This window comes from Bubalus bubalis, chromosome 21 (assembly GCF_019923935.1).
Source record: "Bubalus bubalis isolate 160015118507 breed Murrah chromosome 21, NDDB_SH_1, whole genome shotgun sequence".
Classification (NCBI taxonomy): domain Eukaryota; kingdom Metazoa; phylum Chordata; class Mammalia; order Artiodactyla; family Bovidae; genus Bubalus; species Bubalus bubalis.
This window is the reverse complement of record NC_059177.1, coordinates 32,186,650-32,204,210: the sequence shown is the minus strand read 5'-3', so window position 1 is coordinate 32,204,210 and position 17,561 is coordinate 32,186,650. Positions and strand designations below refer to the sequence as shown.

The window sequence follows — 17,561 nt, the reverse complement described above, 5'->3', positions numbered from 1 at the left end:
GGGAAAAACCAGCTTTGGAATCAAGAATGTAGAATATGGAGTCCCAGTCCCATCATTTATTACCTGGGTGGCCTTGGACAAGTTAGTTAGCTTCTTTGTGTCTTCTCTAAATTGCTGTTATGACTGCACTTACTTCCCAGGGTTTTGGAAGAATTAAATGAGATAACACAAAAGTTTGTGAAGCAACAAATTCTAATCATTGCTAATAAAAATCCATTTTCTGGAATTTAATGCCATGTGGCCTGGCGGATGTGGCCTAAGCTTTGAGTCTAAGATACTTCATCTATATGGTGGAGATAAGAATGGCTGTAGTAGGGACTTTATGAAGTGCCCAATACAGCCTATTGAGACTCTTGTCCTGCCGCTGGTACCCTGATGAAATTGTCCATTGCCTCCTGCTCCCTAGATTCCTGCAGAGCCTGGATTCCTGTCTTTTCTGAAGCCTTGTTAGTCCAGTTTTCCTTCAATTCTGTTAGCTTAGCCATAATTGGTTTCTGTTGCTGGCAACAAGACAATCCAAGTCAGTAGAGGACTTCCCATGTGCTAGGGACAGTATGCAGGGCTCTATATGCATGCTGCCATTTAACTTCAGCAAAACCAGATGCCAGAGGTAGCAAGTTATTAACCCATCTTACAGATAAGAAAACTGAGATGCACACATAAAGTCAACTTCCCCAAGTCACCCAGGTAGAAAATGAAGGAGCCATGATTCAAATGAAGGCCTTTCATACTTCAGAGTTCCTACTCCAAACCAATACGATAGGATGCTTTCCTATAATAATAATCACAATGAAATACAACATGTACACAATGCCAGGGGGCCCACGGAAGCAATGCAATTAAGTCAGCTTATGAATCAAGAGAGAGAAGGCAGCCAAACTGAAATCCAGAAGGCTCCATGTCACAGGACACGGTGTCCTCTAGGACAATTGAGCCCAGTCTTAAAGAATGCATGAGTTCACCAGGTAACGAAGGGAGGAAGGGCATTCCAGGGAGAGGGCCTGTTAGCCAGATCAAACCTCTTTCTAGTCTTAAAGAATTAAAAAAACCACATGCAGGGAGCTGGGTGGCTTAGCACCAAATCAACTTGTGACGTGTCCAACTCCGCACAGATAACTTCGTACTAGACAATGGGCTCCTCTTGTTTCTGAAGCCCGGGTCCCTGACTGTACCCTAGTTCCAGTAAACAGGTCCCTATCTTGTTAACCAGTACTTTCTGGCAACCCGCCCTGTTGCCTTCTAACTTTCTGCGTAGGCATCACATTACCCACTCTCTGAATCCACGGTCCCCTATCTCCCTCAAGGGAGCCACTGTGATGACTATATTTATGGAGGGTTTGAAAAGTACATATGGTTCTCCAGGAGAATGGCTCCCTAGGCACACCTATCAACACGTTCTATGAACTGAAAACAGAATCTAAGGATTCTCCATGAAATGAAACGGACTATCCCAGACTTGTAAAATAAAGACCTTTTGTTTCAGGGTTTTTTTTTTTTTTTTGGTAAAAGGATACTGTTTCCCTTCTGCATGCTTCCTGTGAATGATTTCACTAAGATTTTGTGAAGTCAAAGCCCACGGTTCAATTTTCAGCCTTGAAACAAACCCAAGCTTTTGGGTTAGGCATATGTTCTGGAGACAGACCTCATACAATTTAACAAATGTAATTTCTTGAGAATTTGCCTTCTTGAGAAGACGTTGTCTCTACTTTTCATGGTCCCCCCGTTAGCATTTTTCTCTCCTGTTGATGGGACAGGTGTTCACTTAACCGCTCATCAGTGATAACAAAACATCAACCTCAATGGCATGACAACGTTGGAGGAGGGGCAGGCCTGTCAGCCAGATGATACACGTGGGTTGAAAAGCAGATGACTCTGCTTGCTTGGGATGGGCTATCCGTTCGTGGTCACTGTCATGTAGGTGGCCCATATCTTCCTCCTGTGTCATTTATTTACCATGATCAAAAGTCAACACCACAGGGAATTCCCTGGTGGTCCAGTGGTTAGGACTCAGCACTTTCACTGCCGTGGTCCAGATTCAATCCCTGGTCAGAGAACTAAGTAAGATGCCATAAGCTGTGAGGTGTGGCAAAAAAAAAAAAAAAAAAAAAAAAAATGGAGGCAAAAAAATAAAAGAATCAACATCACAGAGTTGGGGAGATACTAGGTTGAAGTCCACCCCCAACACTGATCCATGCTGGGGTCTTGGGCCAAACTGCTTGGCCTCTTGTTGCCTCCCTTTTCTCACGTGTTGTCTCAGTGGTCAGTGAGTGGTGGTGATTATTACTATGTTATTATTATCTGTCTACCAGGAAGACTATAACAAAAGGTGCGGACTTAGTTGGGAACCTCTTTAAAACTTCAACTGTAAAAACAAGAACGGAAATTCCAGTATCTTTTCTAAGCTTATTCTCTTAGGGAAGTAGGATGCTACAAAGGAGTCCATCTTGACCAAGAATAGGAAAACACTCTGAAACGAATATTCTTCCGACCACTTAGGATTTCTCCCCAACTGAGCATATTTCCTTTGTTTTCTAGAATCTTTGCTGTGTCTGAGCAATAGCATCATAGAAGGCAAACTGGGCAGGAATGACTCAATGATTTCTCACTCTGCACAATGCTGACTTCGTGACTTGTGTCCAGTGAGGGCTGCATTCAAATGCCTTGTTCCTGGTTTCACTCAGTTATTGTGGGTAATTTCAGGCATTTACTGCAGCCACCTGCCTAAGATTTCTATCAGGTTCTAATCTACATTCTGAACACAGAGATCTGTATTTATTGCTTATAATGACCCTGCAACCTCATAGTCCTGCTTTATGATGCACGCTGAAGACAGCGGGGTAATTGAAGTGTATTTCACTTTCTGCAAAGGATGATGCAGAACCTCTGAGAGTCCCCTATGCTCCCTTTCATCTTTGGGAGGGGTGCGCTCTTAGAGAACTCCCCAGGGGAAGCACTGTTGGCTTCTACGTTGTGCTCCCCTGCCAGGAAAACTCTGCCTCAGTTCCGGATTTCCAGGCAACCCTAGAAGAAGCAGAGAGGGCCCTCCAGGTGAACCTGTAGAAACCTGCCCTGTCGCTCCCCTCTCTGCATGACTCTTTCCCAGTTCTCCAGGGAAAGGCTGGAGGCCCAGGAGGGAAAGGGCCATGCTGTGACCAGAACAAAAGGGGAGGGAGTCATCTGCCCCAGGCAATGAGAAGTGTTGGGGTCCCATGGTGAATTCCACGTCTTTGCTTCAAACTGCAAAATAGCCTGCCCCTGTCCACCATGAGCCAAGTAGGGACAAACTCTCTGAGAAGGAGACAGGAAGAAGGAGAGGTTAATTGTTTTTAGGGAGGTGATGGCTGGGCGGAGTGAATCATGGAGAAATGATGAAATCTTCCACCCAGTGTAAAAGTAAATGGGTCAGGGACTTCCCTGGTGGTCCAGTGGCTAAGACTCAGCACTCCAATGCACAAAACTTGGGTTTGATCCCTGGTCAGGGAACTAGATCCCACATGCCACAACTAAGATGCTGCATGCCATAAACTAAGACCTGGTGCAGCCAAATAAATAAATATTTTTTAAAAATAACAAAAAAAGAGTGAGTCAAACCCAAGCCAGACAGTTTCCAAACTTCCATATTCAATGACCATATATCACATCATGGAATTTTTTACCCCCTGAACAGGTGGTTGAGGCAGTCTTTGTTATTTTTATATCATAAAAATAGTTTACATTTAGTGAGGGTCTTCATGACATGTTAACATCCTCCAACAACCCCCCTGTATTACTGTCAGTTCCTATTACGTCTTCTAGATGAGGACCAAAGCCCATAGAGGCTGCCAAAGGCCACAAAGGTAATACACAGAAGAGTCAGGGTTAAAAGTCAAGAGCAAGGTGAAAGCACTGGTTTTTAAGGGATGAGTGAGGTACATCTGGTTATGTTGAAGACTTTTTTGTTTTTGTTATTTTTTTTTAATTGGAGGAGAATTGCTTTACAATGTTGCGTTAGTTTTGCCGCACAAAAACGTGATCACCCATAAATATACATATATCCCCAAAGACTTTCTTTTTTTTGTCTTTTCCTGACTTATGAGAATGCTACTGGCCAGGGATGCTGCAAACATCCCATAGAACAGCTTGGCTCCCTACAATGAAGAATTACCTGGCCCCCCGGAATGCTAGCCAGAAACCCTGGGTTCATGGCCGAGCTCTGAACTTCTGTATCCTCCAGCCTTTTCACCCTTCATAATACTACTGCTTTCCTCTGCCCTTTCGATGTCGCACTGAGGACAGATTAGAGAGGAGACTGAGCAGATTCCCACAAACGCTGTCTGATATGTGATCCAGGGAGCACACAGAAACGTAATCCTGTAAGCAGTGGAATTGAGGTTCAGCCTGTGCTTTGAATGATTCTGTGTCTTTCTGGAACTCTCATATGAATGAGGATGGTGGATCCTCAAAGACAGAGGCTGCTTACCAACTGCCTGGAAGTTCAAGTATGGGTTAGGCCAGGAGGTCACAGTCAATATTAAGGCAACCGACAGATGCTTTCCCCAGGTTCTGGGATAACATTCAGATTGGCGTGTGGTGGTGGGCAAAGAGGTCTGGCTGACTCACACATCTGCCTCAAATACCTCTGTTGGGCCCAAGGTAGAAGGAATCCTTTATTTCTCTGTGCTTTTTAATCACATTCCTCTGGGAAGAGATGAACTTTCCTGTCCTCTCCTTACTGTAAATCACCTACTCTTTGATAGCTCTAAAATAACTCATGGCTATCCAGCCACAAACACTTTACTTTTCTTCCTTTTATTACACGTCACACTTGCATTTTTTAAAAATTGCTTAATGTGTCTATCGTAGGAATATATAAATAGACAAGCAAAAAATCATTCCCATAATCACTCTCTGTTGTTCAGTCTCTAAGTTGTGTCAGACTCTTTGTGACCCCATGGGCTGCAGCATTCCAGGTTTCCCTGTCCTTCACTATCTCCTGGAGTTTGCCCAACTCCATTGAGTTTGTGATCTTATCCAACCCTCTCATCCTCTGCTGCCCCCTTCTTCTTTTGTGCTCAATCTTTCCCAGCATCAGGGTCTTTTCCAATGAGTCGGCTCTTCCAATCAGGTGGCCAAAGTACTGGAGTTTCCGCTTCAGTATCAGTTCTTACAATGAATTTTCAGGGTTGATTCCCTTGAGGAAATCACCCTACCCAGAGATTAATTACTGTTAATATTTTAATTTTTTTCCTACTCACATCTTTTACTTAAGTGCAATCCTGTGGTCTGCTTTTATTCCCCAGAATATGTTGGGAGCATCTTTCTCTATCAATAAATCTTTCTTCACCAGAATCTTTACCTGTTGTGCTGTATTCCAAATGTTTGTCTTCCTTTTAAAAAACAAGCAAGCAAACAACTGGAATGATGTGGATCCATGAGTTGTAGTCATGATACCTCCTTGAGTTAAACTCTTTCTACATGTTCCAGAAACAGGCCAGGGGGTGATAAAAGACTTGAAGAAAGTCTTTCAAAGACTGTGTTTGCAGCAACTTTGACTGAAAGGTAGCAGTGTTTCTCCACATCTCCTACCAGAACTCTCCACACACAGCCAATTCTCAGCTCCAAGTGTCACACACAATACTTACTGGTACCTCTGAGAAGTCACTTACAGTTCCTGAACCTCACAAAGGTGGTTTGGAAAGAGGAGGAGAAAAAGAGGGGGAAGAAAAGCGGGAAGACCAGACAGAAAGAAAGAAAAAAAAAAAAGAGCAAGAGGCAGTATGATAAATGCAAAGCGGAGGGGGAAAGACCCAAGACCCTGGCTCTGCTGGAGCTGGGTGGTACCAGCCAGAGCCACCTCCTCCCCTGAGGTGATGGGAGCTTTTCCAATGAGGTCACGCCCAATCCCCTCCCTAACCTCCCCACTTCTGATTTTAAAATGCCTGCTTGCTCACTATCAAGCTTTTCAAATGCTTACATCTGGGCTGCATTACCAAAGAGGCCTTTGTGTTTGTGGAAGATAATTTACAGCTGCAGATAACAACCCAGGCCTGGAGGAGTCCCTTGGCAGCCTGGGGGCGTTTGGACTCACAGGAAAACAGAGGATGGATTAAATGAATTACGGTGCATACATAAATTATGGGGCGTCAATACACACATGTGTCACACCTAGGGTTAGCACCCACCACTGAGATTTTGTAACTAAAGCAAAGACAAAGGTTTAATTCTGAAATTCATCAAGGGACAACTAAGTGCCTGCACTTGAAATGTTTTCTTCCCTCCATGCAGAAGCTACATGTGTTTCTGAGCTGCTCCCTGCATCCTGGAAGATATTAACCAGAAGAAAGTCTTTCCCTGTAAATCTGAAGGATGCAAGTGTTTAGCTCAGGAAGCAGTGAAACAGTGAAACGATGTTGTTGCTTGGTCCCTAAGTTGTGTTTGACTCTTTGCAATGTGCCAGGCTCCATGAGATTCTCCAGGCAAGAATACTGGAGTGGGTCGCCATTTCCTACTACTGGGCATCTTCCCAACCCAGGGATCGAACCCCCATCTCCCACACTGGCAGGCAGATTCTTTATCACTGAGCCACCAGGGAAGCCCAGTGAAGGGACACAGGTCAAATATGTGGCACAGAGACTGCCATAAGGTTAATGCTACATTTTAATAGAGAGGAAACCTCTTCAGAGCAAAGCTTTATGGTATTTTTCTTTTTCATAAACACTATAATTTGAAAAAAAAAAAACCCTCTTATATTTGCATATTACTCTGCAAAGTTATTTTGTATCCCCTGATCTCTTTTTAATTCACAACCGACTTGCCCAAGATCACACTCACTATCTCCAGGACACAGTATCAGAATTTGGGCCAGGAAAGTGGAAGTTTTGGGGACTGGAGGGGTGACTCTTAAAAACATTTCCTATAGTGATTCAGATATGTGGCCCTTCTCCTCCTGGGGAAGCTCTGAAATGCAATGTACCTTTTCATCTTATGGCTTCTATTACAGTGATCATTTGTTCACTGTAAAAATGCCATAACTTACTGAATTTATCTTTACTGTTGGCATTTGGATATCTTTTTATTTATGTATTTTTGTTGCACTGCGAGATCTTAATTCCCTGATCAAGGATTGAACCTGGGCCCCAGCAGTGAAAGCACCAAAGGAACTCCCCTACATTTGGATATTCTTAATTGTTAGCAATGAAAAGAGCAGTTATGTACATCCATATAACACATTGCTTCTGTGGGGATTCCTTCTTTTGTGTGCACTAACCACTCAGCAAGTGTGTGCTTCAGTGTCCATGAGCAAGCGACTCATACCTGCTGATGGGAAAGGCAGTGACCTTGAAATCAAGAGATCATGTGTATTTCTAGAGGCTTCTATGGTGACTATGTGTCCAAATACAATCAAATGCTCTTTGCTTCTACTCTTTAGTGACTCACATCTGTTGTCACGTCAGGCAACCAGGGGTGGGTAGTGGCGATGTCTGTTAGGACGTAAGTATCAGCAGCGGTCCTGTTTACTCAGGAGGCTAGAGACCCTCCGAGACGCCAGTGACTTCACTGGGGTGGCTATCATCCCATTTGAGAGACCCCTGAAGAACTGTACTCCACTCACTGAGCTCGGTCAGTTGACTTATTTCCTTGGTGTATGCTTTTTGCTCTATCATTTCTTTAATTAAATTGAAGTAACAAGTCCTTAATTGGAATAATAAAGACTATTATGATCTCACTGCACAGTTGGCAAGAAGAATTAAGTGAATAATTAAAAACCTGATAAGGGCTTTTAAACATGTGAGTGGTTAAGTGAAAGTAAGGCAAAGTGATTATGGGACACTTGTAAGATAAAGGCTGAAACTCACAAACAGGCAGTATGCGACTTCTGACTCCCCAGAACCTGCTTTGGAAAGACAGGGCTGCCTTATGAGTGACTGCTCAGAAGAGAAGACTGAACTTTCTCCCCTGGCATTTTGAGATAAAAAATAGATCAGAGAGTAGTGGTCAAAGAACTAGTGCTTGTTAAATTCTCCAAAGACATAAAGCTCTCACTGAGTAGTCAGGCTACAGAAACACTACATGTGTGCACAGAGATGGAAGTACAGGGATGTTAGCTGCAATGCACATTTTAATAAATCACTGGAAACAGCCTACAGGCTTAATAGGAGCCTGAACAGCTAAATTATGGATGTGCAAAGAAGTAAATTAGACTTTTATATACCCAAGGAAAGATCTGCTGAAGCTGAAGCTCCAATACTTCGGCCACCTGCTGAGAAGAGCTGACTCACTGGAAAAGACCCTGATGCTGGGAAAGACTGAAGGCAGGATGAGAAGGGGGCAACAGACGATGAGATGGTTGGATGGCATCACCAGCTCAAGGACTTGAGTCTGAGCAAACTCCAGGAGATGGTGAAGGACAGAGGAGCCTGGTGTGCTGCAGTCCATGGGGTCACAAAGAGCTGGACATGACTTAGTGACTGAACAACAACAAAGGAAAAATCTCCAGGTTAGGGGACAAAAAAAGTAAATCACCAAATAATTTATCAGCATTATTTTTCTCTAAGAAGGAGAGCAAAGTGGGGAAAAAGCAAGGGAGAGGCCTGGTGGAGAATAAGTCTTCTTTTTCATTCTATACTTTTAGGAAGTTTGAAATGTTTACAGTAATAATAAAATTCCTTGTGAAAAAAGATGCTGATTTATGTTGAGCCATTTCCCCTACACAATACAAGATGAAAGTTTTTCTATGCTTGGACCCCTGCTTAATTACTAATGTATATATTTTTTTATTATTGCTGCTGGTCTGTGTTTGTTTTCTTCTCCATTTCCATGGACACAGCACTCGTATCACACTCCAGGAAACTCCTATTTTTGTTTTTTTTAGGATTTCTGTGCACTTTTTCATACCGGCTACATCCTGGACAAATCACCATTATGCTACCTCCTTCCTGGGTTTTAAAATGTGACTTCTGGTGGTAAGGAAAAAAAAAATCTAAACCAGATTTCAGAGTAAAAAGCAGAAAACAAATTGGGGGCTGTCAATACTTTATTTACTGAATAAGGAGCAGCCTCCATCCTCAATCACCATCAATTCATATTAAAAAACAGACAAACAAAAAGGTAGGATAATCAGGACACCTTATTATGACACTTCTGGATTGCATGGAGCATAAGGAGGTTAAAAAAAAGTGTTTGTGGAAACTGACATGATTGTATCAGATAATCAATCATTGTAAAACCACCCTCCTCCCCAAAGAAAGACATGAAGCCTCCACCAACATGTCATAAAACAAGTATAGTCCAACATCCAAAAGATAACATAAGCTCAGAATACAGGTCCATTCTTCAGGTTGATCTAGCTTTATGAAAACATACTTAGATTTATGGGAAATCTTCTACCTTAGCTTATTTTATCATATTTGGCTTCAGATCAAGAAAACAAATTTATCACGAAAATATATCAAATTCAGGATAGTAGCAAGGGGCTAGTACCTAAGAAGGGGTTCTCAGCAAAGCTGGTAACATTTTATTTCTTAAGCTGGCTACAGGAACACGGGCATTACTCTTTATAACATTTTATTATCTTTAATGTGAAAAAATATTTCCATCGTTGGCTGACTATAAGAAACTACTGATTTAATGGAATACATCCATGTCAGGAGAAAATAACTGAGGCCCATATGTATGGTTAAGTGATCTGCCCAAGCAGAATTCAGAGAACAAATCAAGGATTCCTTCCTAGCAGTCTCTCTTCAGGAAATCAGAATGTAGATTTCTGCATTAAGGTAATTCTTTCCATGAGCAGTTGTTTGCATTTTATTGTCTATTCCAATTAAGGTGTGAAACTGTATAAAATTCAATTATTTCCATAGTCTCTAGAAAACATACATACATAATATGTAAAATAGTGTTTGTATATTTCAAATTATAAAAATCTAGAAGTATGTTGAGTCAAAAGCAGGTTATATATTGAAATATATTACTTATATTTTTTAGCTTCACATAGATTCAAGAGCCTTTGAAAATTAAAGGAAGGTGAGTCTATCCTTCATTTTCAAAGGAAAACAGTTCTACACGTATCTATGGTAACTCGTTCCCCAGACTAAGATAGCAGAAAATCTCTTTCACATAATATTTTTTTTGACAGGTCTCTTCTTTTTTAAAATTCTTTATCTCTGATCACCAAGAATGTTTTTTTCTCTTTTAAAAACAAAAAAAGACCCAAGGGGATGGTGGACGTGTCTCTGGATACCTACCTCACAGAGAAGTATAAGATGGTTGGGCCTGGTTTCTTGGGTAAATCGTGGTCAAGGACTCGGTGGTCTAGCTGAAGCCAGTTCTGCTGACCCCTGTAGGAGTAAAACAAGGAAAAAGGATTACACAGAAAGCCAGAGCAAGTTTCAAGAAACACTGTGCTGGCAGAGCTGTGGGTAACAGTTACACTCACATGTGGATGGTAGGAGTATAACCTGTTACCACCAGTCATGGGGTCAACAGAGCAATTTCTATCAAGATTATAAGAGCACCTGCCTCTGGACCAGCATTTTCATTTCTGGGAGTTAATCAGGATAAAATCACACGTGGAAAATGGGCCATGTATAAAGCCACTTACTGCAGCACTGTTTGTAGCAGCAAAAAGCCTCGAAACAACCTAAGCATCCAACAGGATATTGTTTAAAAAAAAATGAATGTAAACAGCAATGAAATACTATGCAGCCACACAAAAGGTCAGAAGTGTCTTTACAAACTTATCGTGAATGATTTTTAAAATACACTGTTAAGTGAAAATGAAAGATGCATAATGAGTATAATATAGTGCCATTATTTTAATTAAAAAAAGTATACCTAGACATATGTGTATTTATATTATAGCAATAACTCAGTGCATCATAAAATGAACAAGAAACTGAAAACACTGGTTGCCTTTGAGGTAAAAACTAAATTTTTATTAACTACAAAATCTGAAATATTTTAGATAATCAAGAAGGGAAAAACTTTTGTTTTAATGAAAAAGGACAAACACAGATAACAATACTACAGCTTTTATAAGAAATATGGGGTTGACACACTAGTATATCCTCGACTGTGAAGTCAAGTGGGCCTTAGGAAGCATCACTCTGAACAAAGCCAGTGGAAGTGACGGAATTTCAACTGAGCTATTAAAACCCTAAAAGATGATGCTGTTAAAGTGCTGCACTCAATATGCCAGCAAACGTGGAAAACTTGGTAATGGCCACAGGACTGGAAAAGATGAGTTTTCATTCCAATTTCAAAGAAGGACAGTGCCAAAGAATGTTCAAACCACCATATAAGCACGCTCATCTCACATGCTAATGAGGTAATGTTCAAAATCCTTCAAGCTAGGCATCAACAGTACGTGAACTGAGAACTTCCAGATGTACAAGCTGGATTTAGAAAAGGCCGAGGAACCAGAAATCAAATTGCCAACATCCACTGGATCATAGAAAAAGCAAGAGAATTTTAGAAAAGCATTTACTTCTGCTTCATTGACTATGCTAAAGCCTTGAAAGTCTTTGACTGTGTGGATCACAACAGACTGTAGAAAATTTTTAGATGGGACTACAAGACTACTTTACCTATTTAATGAGAAACTAGTGTGCAGGACAAGAAGCAACAGTTAGAACTGGACATGGAACAACAGACTGGTTCTAAATTGAGAAAGGAATATGACAAGGCTGTATATTTTTATCCTGTTTATTTAACTTATATGATGAGTACATGATGTGAAATGCCTGGGCTGGAATCAAGATTGTTGGGAGAAAAATAAAGAACCTCAGATATGCAGATGACACCACCCTAATGGCAGAAAGTGAAGAGGAAATAAAGACCCTCTTGATGAAGGTGAAAGAGGAGAGTGAAAAAGCTGGCTTACAATTCAGCACTCAAAAAGCTAAGATCATGGCATCCGGTACCATCACTTCATGGCAAATAGAGGAGAAAAAAATGGAAATAATGGCAGATTTTATTTTCTTGGGCTCCAAAATCACTGAGGATGGTGATTGTAGGCATGAAATTAAAAGACGGTTTTTCCTTAGGAGAAAAGCTGTGACAAATCTAGACAGCATTAAAAAGCAGATATATCACTTTGCCAACAAAGATCTGTTTGATCAAAGCTATGATTTTTCCTGTAGTCATGTATGGATGTCAGAATTGGACCATAAAGAAAGCTGAGTGCTGAAGAATCGATGCTTTTCAACTGTGGTGCTGAAGAAGACTCTTGAGGGTCCCTTGGATTTCAAGGAAATCAAACCAGTGAGTCCTAAAGGAAGTCAACCCAGAATGTTCACTGGAAGGACTGATGCTAAAACTCCAATACTTTGGCCAATTGATGCAAAGAGGCGATTCACTGGAAAAGACTTTGATGCTGGGAGAGATTGAGGGCAGGAGGAGAAGGGGGCAACAGAGGATGAGATGGTTGGATGGCATTACTGACCCAATGGACATGAATTTGAACAAACTCCAGGAGATAGTGAAGGACAGGGAAGCCTGGCTTGCTGCAGTCCATGGGGTCGCAAAGAGAGTTGGACACAACTTAGTGACTGAACAACAAGACTAGTATATATAGAATAGATAGCTAAGAAGAACCTAGTGAATAGCACAAGGAACTCTATTCAATACTCTGTAATGACCTATAAGGGAAGAGAATCTAAAAACGAGTAGATATATATGTATGTAATATTGACTCACTTTGTTTACAGCGGGAAACTAAAATAACATTGTAAATCACCTATACATCAAGAAAAGATTAATTAAAAAATTAAAATATGGGGTCAAATACTCTCTGGGAGCTGTTTTTGGGTATACATTATGGACTTCCTACTATTTAACCATGTATCTGACGATTCATTCAAGGGCTTCACTAAATTCATTGGCATAAACATTCTCCTGAAATTGTGACCTGAGGGATGGAAGACACTGTGGCTGGGGATTGTTTACATGACTTTCCCACTAGTTGATCCATGTTAGATTACAAATTCCCAGAGGGCAGAGACTTCATTTGCTTGCTTAGGCAAAACTTCATGCTGATAGTGGTGTATATAGTGTCAAATTATAACAAAACTGATAATGATTCAGGAGATATTTTCCACCCTATTTTGGTCTTTGAATAGTGTTTTTTTAAAAATCAGAAAACTCTAAGCTGTATTTATTATAAGTATTTAGAAAATGGAGGTAAGAATAATACTAGTGATGATAAAAATAGCACTAATTTTTACTGAGCAAGTACTTAGTGCCAACCAACTTGGTACTTGAAAAAAATATTAATACTGTATTTTACACTAAGTCTGCAAAGAAAATTAGCAGAGCTAGGATTTGAACCCAGACTTTGAATACAGGAGAAAGTGAGATTAGGGGAGTGAATCAGCTTTCCTAATAACTTTTAGCTTCATTTTGTCACTTACTATGTTTTTATTTTTTGTTTTTTTATTTTATCACAAGTTTTAATACAGGGTAAAAAGTGTGTCTTTATTTTTGTAATTATTAGGTGAGGCTTCTGATAACTGTCTCTAGTTTTCCTTCAAGGAATATTATTAAGATAAATATATCTTATCTGCTGATATAAGTGACATAAGGGAAGATTCATAGAATTACTGCTTTCGTGGGTAAAAACTATACAAGGACTGAGGTGTGTATGTGTGTGTGTTAATCACTACAGTCATGTCCAGCGCTTTTTCAACCACATGGACTGTATAGCCTGCCAGGTTCCTTTGTCCATGGGACTCTCTAGGCAAGAATATTGGAGTGGGTTGCCATTTCCTTCTCCTGGGGATCTTTTGAACCCAGGGATCAACCCTGGTCTACCTGCATTGTAGGTGGATTCTTCACCATTGAGCCACTTGGGAAGCCCCATGATTCAGGTTAACATGCTACTTTCTAGTCTCTGAGACTAAAATGAGATCAACAAACACTTTATAACCTGCTTTTCTCAAATTTTTCCATCAGCAAATGGGACAGATCTAATCAATACCTCAAAAAGACAGTTGAATCCACATATTTCATCTCTATTACCTGTGGTAGACCACTTTGAAACCACAATCACAGAAAACTAACCAATCTGATGACATGAACCACAGTCAATGAAACTGAGCCATGCCATGTAGGGCCACCCAAGATGGACCAGTCATAGTGGAGAGTTCTGACAAAATGTGGTCCACTGGAGAAGGGAATGGCAAACCACTTCAGTATTCTTGTCTGAGAACCCCATGAACAGTATGAAAAGGCAAAAAGATAGGACACTGAAAGATGATCTCCCCAGGTTGGCAGGTGCCCAATATGCTACTGGAGATCAGTGGAGAAATAACTCTAGAAAGAATGAAGAGATGGAGCCAAAGTAAAAACAATACCCAGTTGTGGATGTGACTGGTGATGGAAGTAAAGTCTGATGCGATAAAGAGCAATATTGCATAGGAACCTGGAATGTCAGGTCCATGAATCAAGGCAAATTGGAAGTGGTCAAACAGGAGACGGCAAGAGTGAACATCAACATTTTAGGAATCAACAAACTAAAATGGACTGGAATGGGTGAATTTAACTCAGATGACCATTATATCTACTACTGTGTCAAGAGTCCCTTAGAAGAAATGGAGTAGTTATTATAGTCAACAAAAGAGTCTGAAATGCAGTACTTGGATGCAATCTCAAAAATGACAGAATGATCTCTGTTCATTTCCAGGGCAAACCATTCAATATCACAGTAAACCAAGTCTATGCCCCGACCAGTAATGCTGAAGAAGCTGAAGTTGAACAGTTCTATGAAAACCTACAAGACCTTCTAGAACTAACACCCAAAAAAGATGTCCTTTTCATTATAGGGGACTGGATTGCAAAAGTAGGAAGTCAAAAAATACCTGGAGTAACAGGCAACTTTGGCCTTGGAGTACAGAATAAAGAAAGGCAAAGGCTAACAGTTTTGCCAAGAGAACACAGTTCATAGCAAACATACTCTTCCAACAACACAAGAGAAGGCTCTACACATGGACATCACCAGATGGTCAATACCAAAATCAGACTGATTATATTCTTTGCAGCCAAAGATGGAGAAGCTCTATACAGTCAGCAAAAACAAGACCGGGAGCTGACTGTGGCTCAGATCATGAACTCCTTATTACCCAATTCAGACTGAAATTGAAGAAAGTAGGGAAAACTACTAGACCATTCAGGTATGACCTAAATCAAATCCCTTATGATTATACAGTGGAAGTGAGAAATAGATCCAAGAGATTAGATCTGATAGAGTACCTGAAGAACAATAGACAGAGGTTCATTCTGACATTGTACAGGAGGCAGGGATCAAGACCATCCCCAAGAAAAAGAAATGCAAAAAGGCAAAATGATTGTCTGAGGAGGCCTTACTAATAGCTGAGAAAAGAAGAGAAGCTAAAGGCAAAGGAGAAAAGGAAAGATATACCCATTTGAATGCGGAGTTCCAAAGAATAGCATGGAGAGATAAGAAAGCCTTCCTCAGAGATCAATGCAAAGAAATAGAGGAAAATAATAGAATGGGAAAGACTAGAGATCTTGTCAAGAAAATTAGAGATACAAAGGCAACATTTCATGCAAAGATGAGCACAATAAAGGACGGAAATGGCATGGACCTAACAGAAGCAGAAGATATTAAGAAGAGGTGGCAAGAATACACAAAAGAACTGTACAAAAAAGATCTTCACGACCCAGATAATCATGATGGTGTGATCACTCACCTAGAGCCAGACATCCTAGAATGTGAAGTCAAGTGGGCCTTAGGAAGCATCACTACGAACAAAGCTAGTAGAGGTAATGGAATTTCAATTGAGCTATTTCAAATCCTAAAAGATGATGCTTTCAAAGTGCTGCACTCAGCATGTCAGCAAATTTGGAAAACTCAGCAGTGGCCATGGGTCTGGAAAAGATCAGTTTTCACTCCAATCCCAAAGAAAGGCAATGCCAAAGAATGTTCAAACTATCACACTACTGCACTCATCTCACACGCTAGCAATGTAATGCTCAAAATTCTGCAAGCCAGGCTTCAACAGTATGTGAACTGTGAACTTTCAGATGTTCAAGCTGGATTTAGAAAAGGCAGAGGAACCAGAGATCAAATTGCCAACATCTGTTGGATCATTAAAAAAACCAAGAGACTTCCAGAAAAACATCTACTTCTGCTTTATTGACTACGCCAAAACCTTTGACTGTGTGGATCACAACAAACTGTGGAAAATTCTGAAAGACCACCTGACCTGCTTCTTGAGAAATCTGTACGCAGGTCAGGAAGCAACAGTTAGAACTGGACATGGAATGACAGACTGGTTCCAAATCAGGAAAGGAGTATGTCAAGACTGTATACTGTCACCCTGCTTATTTAACTTATATGCAGAGTGAAAGTGAAGTGAAGTCGCTCAGTCGTGTCCAACTCTTTGCGACCCCATGGACCGTAGCCCGTCAGGCTCCTCTGTCCATGGGATTCTCCAGGCAAGAATACTGGAGTGGGTTGCCATTTCCTTCTCCAGGGGATCTTCCCAACCCAGGGATCGAGCCTGAGTCTCCTGCATTGCAGGTAGACGCTTTATCCTCTGAGCCACCAGGGAAGCCATCATGAGAAACACTGGGCTGGATGAAGCACAAGTGGAATCAAGATTGCCGGGAGAAATATCAATAACCTCAGATATGCAGATGACACCACCCCTATGGCAGAAATCAAAGAAGTACTAAAGAGCCTCTTGATGAAAGTTCAAGAGGAGAGTGAAAAAGCTGGCTTAAAAATCAACATTCAGAAAACTAAGATCTTGGCATCTGGTCCTATCACTTCATGGCAAATAGATGAGGAAATAATGGAAACAAGGACAGATTTTATTTTTTGGGTCTCCAAAATCACTGTAGATGGTGACTGCAGCCATGATATTAAAAGATGCTTGCTCCTTGGAAGAAAAGTTATGACCAACCTAGACAGCATATTAAAAAGCAGAGACATTACTTTGCCAACAAAGGTCTGTCTAGTCAAAGCTATGGTTTTTCCAGTAGGCATGTATGGATGTGAGCATTGGACTATAAAGAAAGCTGAGCACCAAAGAATTGATGCTTTTGAACTGTGGTGTTGGAGAAGAAGTCCCTTGGACTGCAAGGAGATCCAACCAGTCCATCCTAAAGGAAATCAGTCCTGAATGTTCATCGGAAGGACTGATGCAGAAGCTGAAACGCCAATACTTTGGCCACCTGATGCAAAGAACTGACTCATTTGAAAAGCATCCCCTGATGCTGGGAAAGGTTGAAGGTGGGAGGAGAAGGGGACGACAGAGATGGTTGGATGGCATCACCGACTCGATGGACATGAGTTAGAGTAAACTTCGGGAGTTGGTGATGGACAGGGAGGCCTGGCATGCTGCAGTCCACGGGGTTGCAAAGAGTCGGACATGACTGAGTGACTGAACCGAACTGAACTGAGGCCACTTTGAACCAACTGTCCTTTTAGGCTAGAATTTTACCAGTCAAAGGCCCATCATCTCAGGCCCACTGGATGGAACAGAGATCAAAAATCACAGTTGTGTTGTGAAACCTATTTATTATTTCATAATAAAGAAAGCTCATCTAGCAAATCCTTT

General features: G+C 41.1%; 1 protein-coding gene across 10 annotated transcripts in view; it reads right to left on the bottom strand.

Annotated features, from left to right (window-relative positions):
* The window catches only part of FRMD4B (FERM domain containing 4B), a 352,925-nt gene that overhangs the window by 110,066 nt on the left and 225,298 nt on the right, over positions 1 to 17,561 (bottom strand). For all 10 annotated transcript variants that reach the window (XM_044933559.2, XM_044933558.2, XM_044933560.2 and 7 more), the window contains one exon: positions 10,224 to 10,316. In XM_044933559.2, the coding sequence (XP_044789494.1) occupies positions 10,224 to 10,316 (93 nt within the window). The remainder of the gene's footprint in view (positions 1 to 10,223; positions 10,317 to 17,561) is intronic.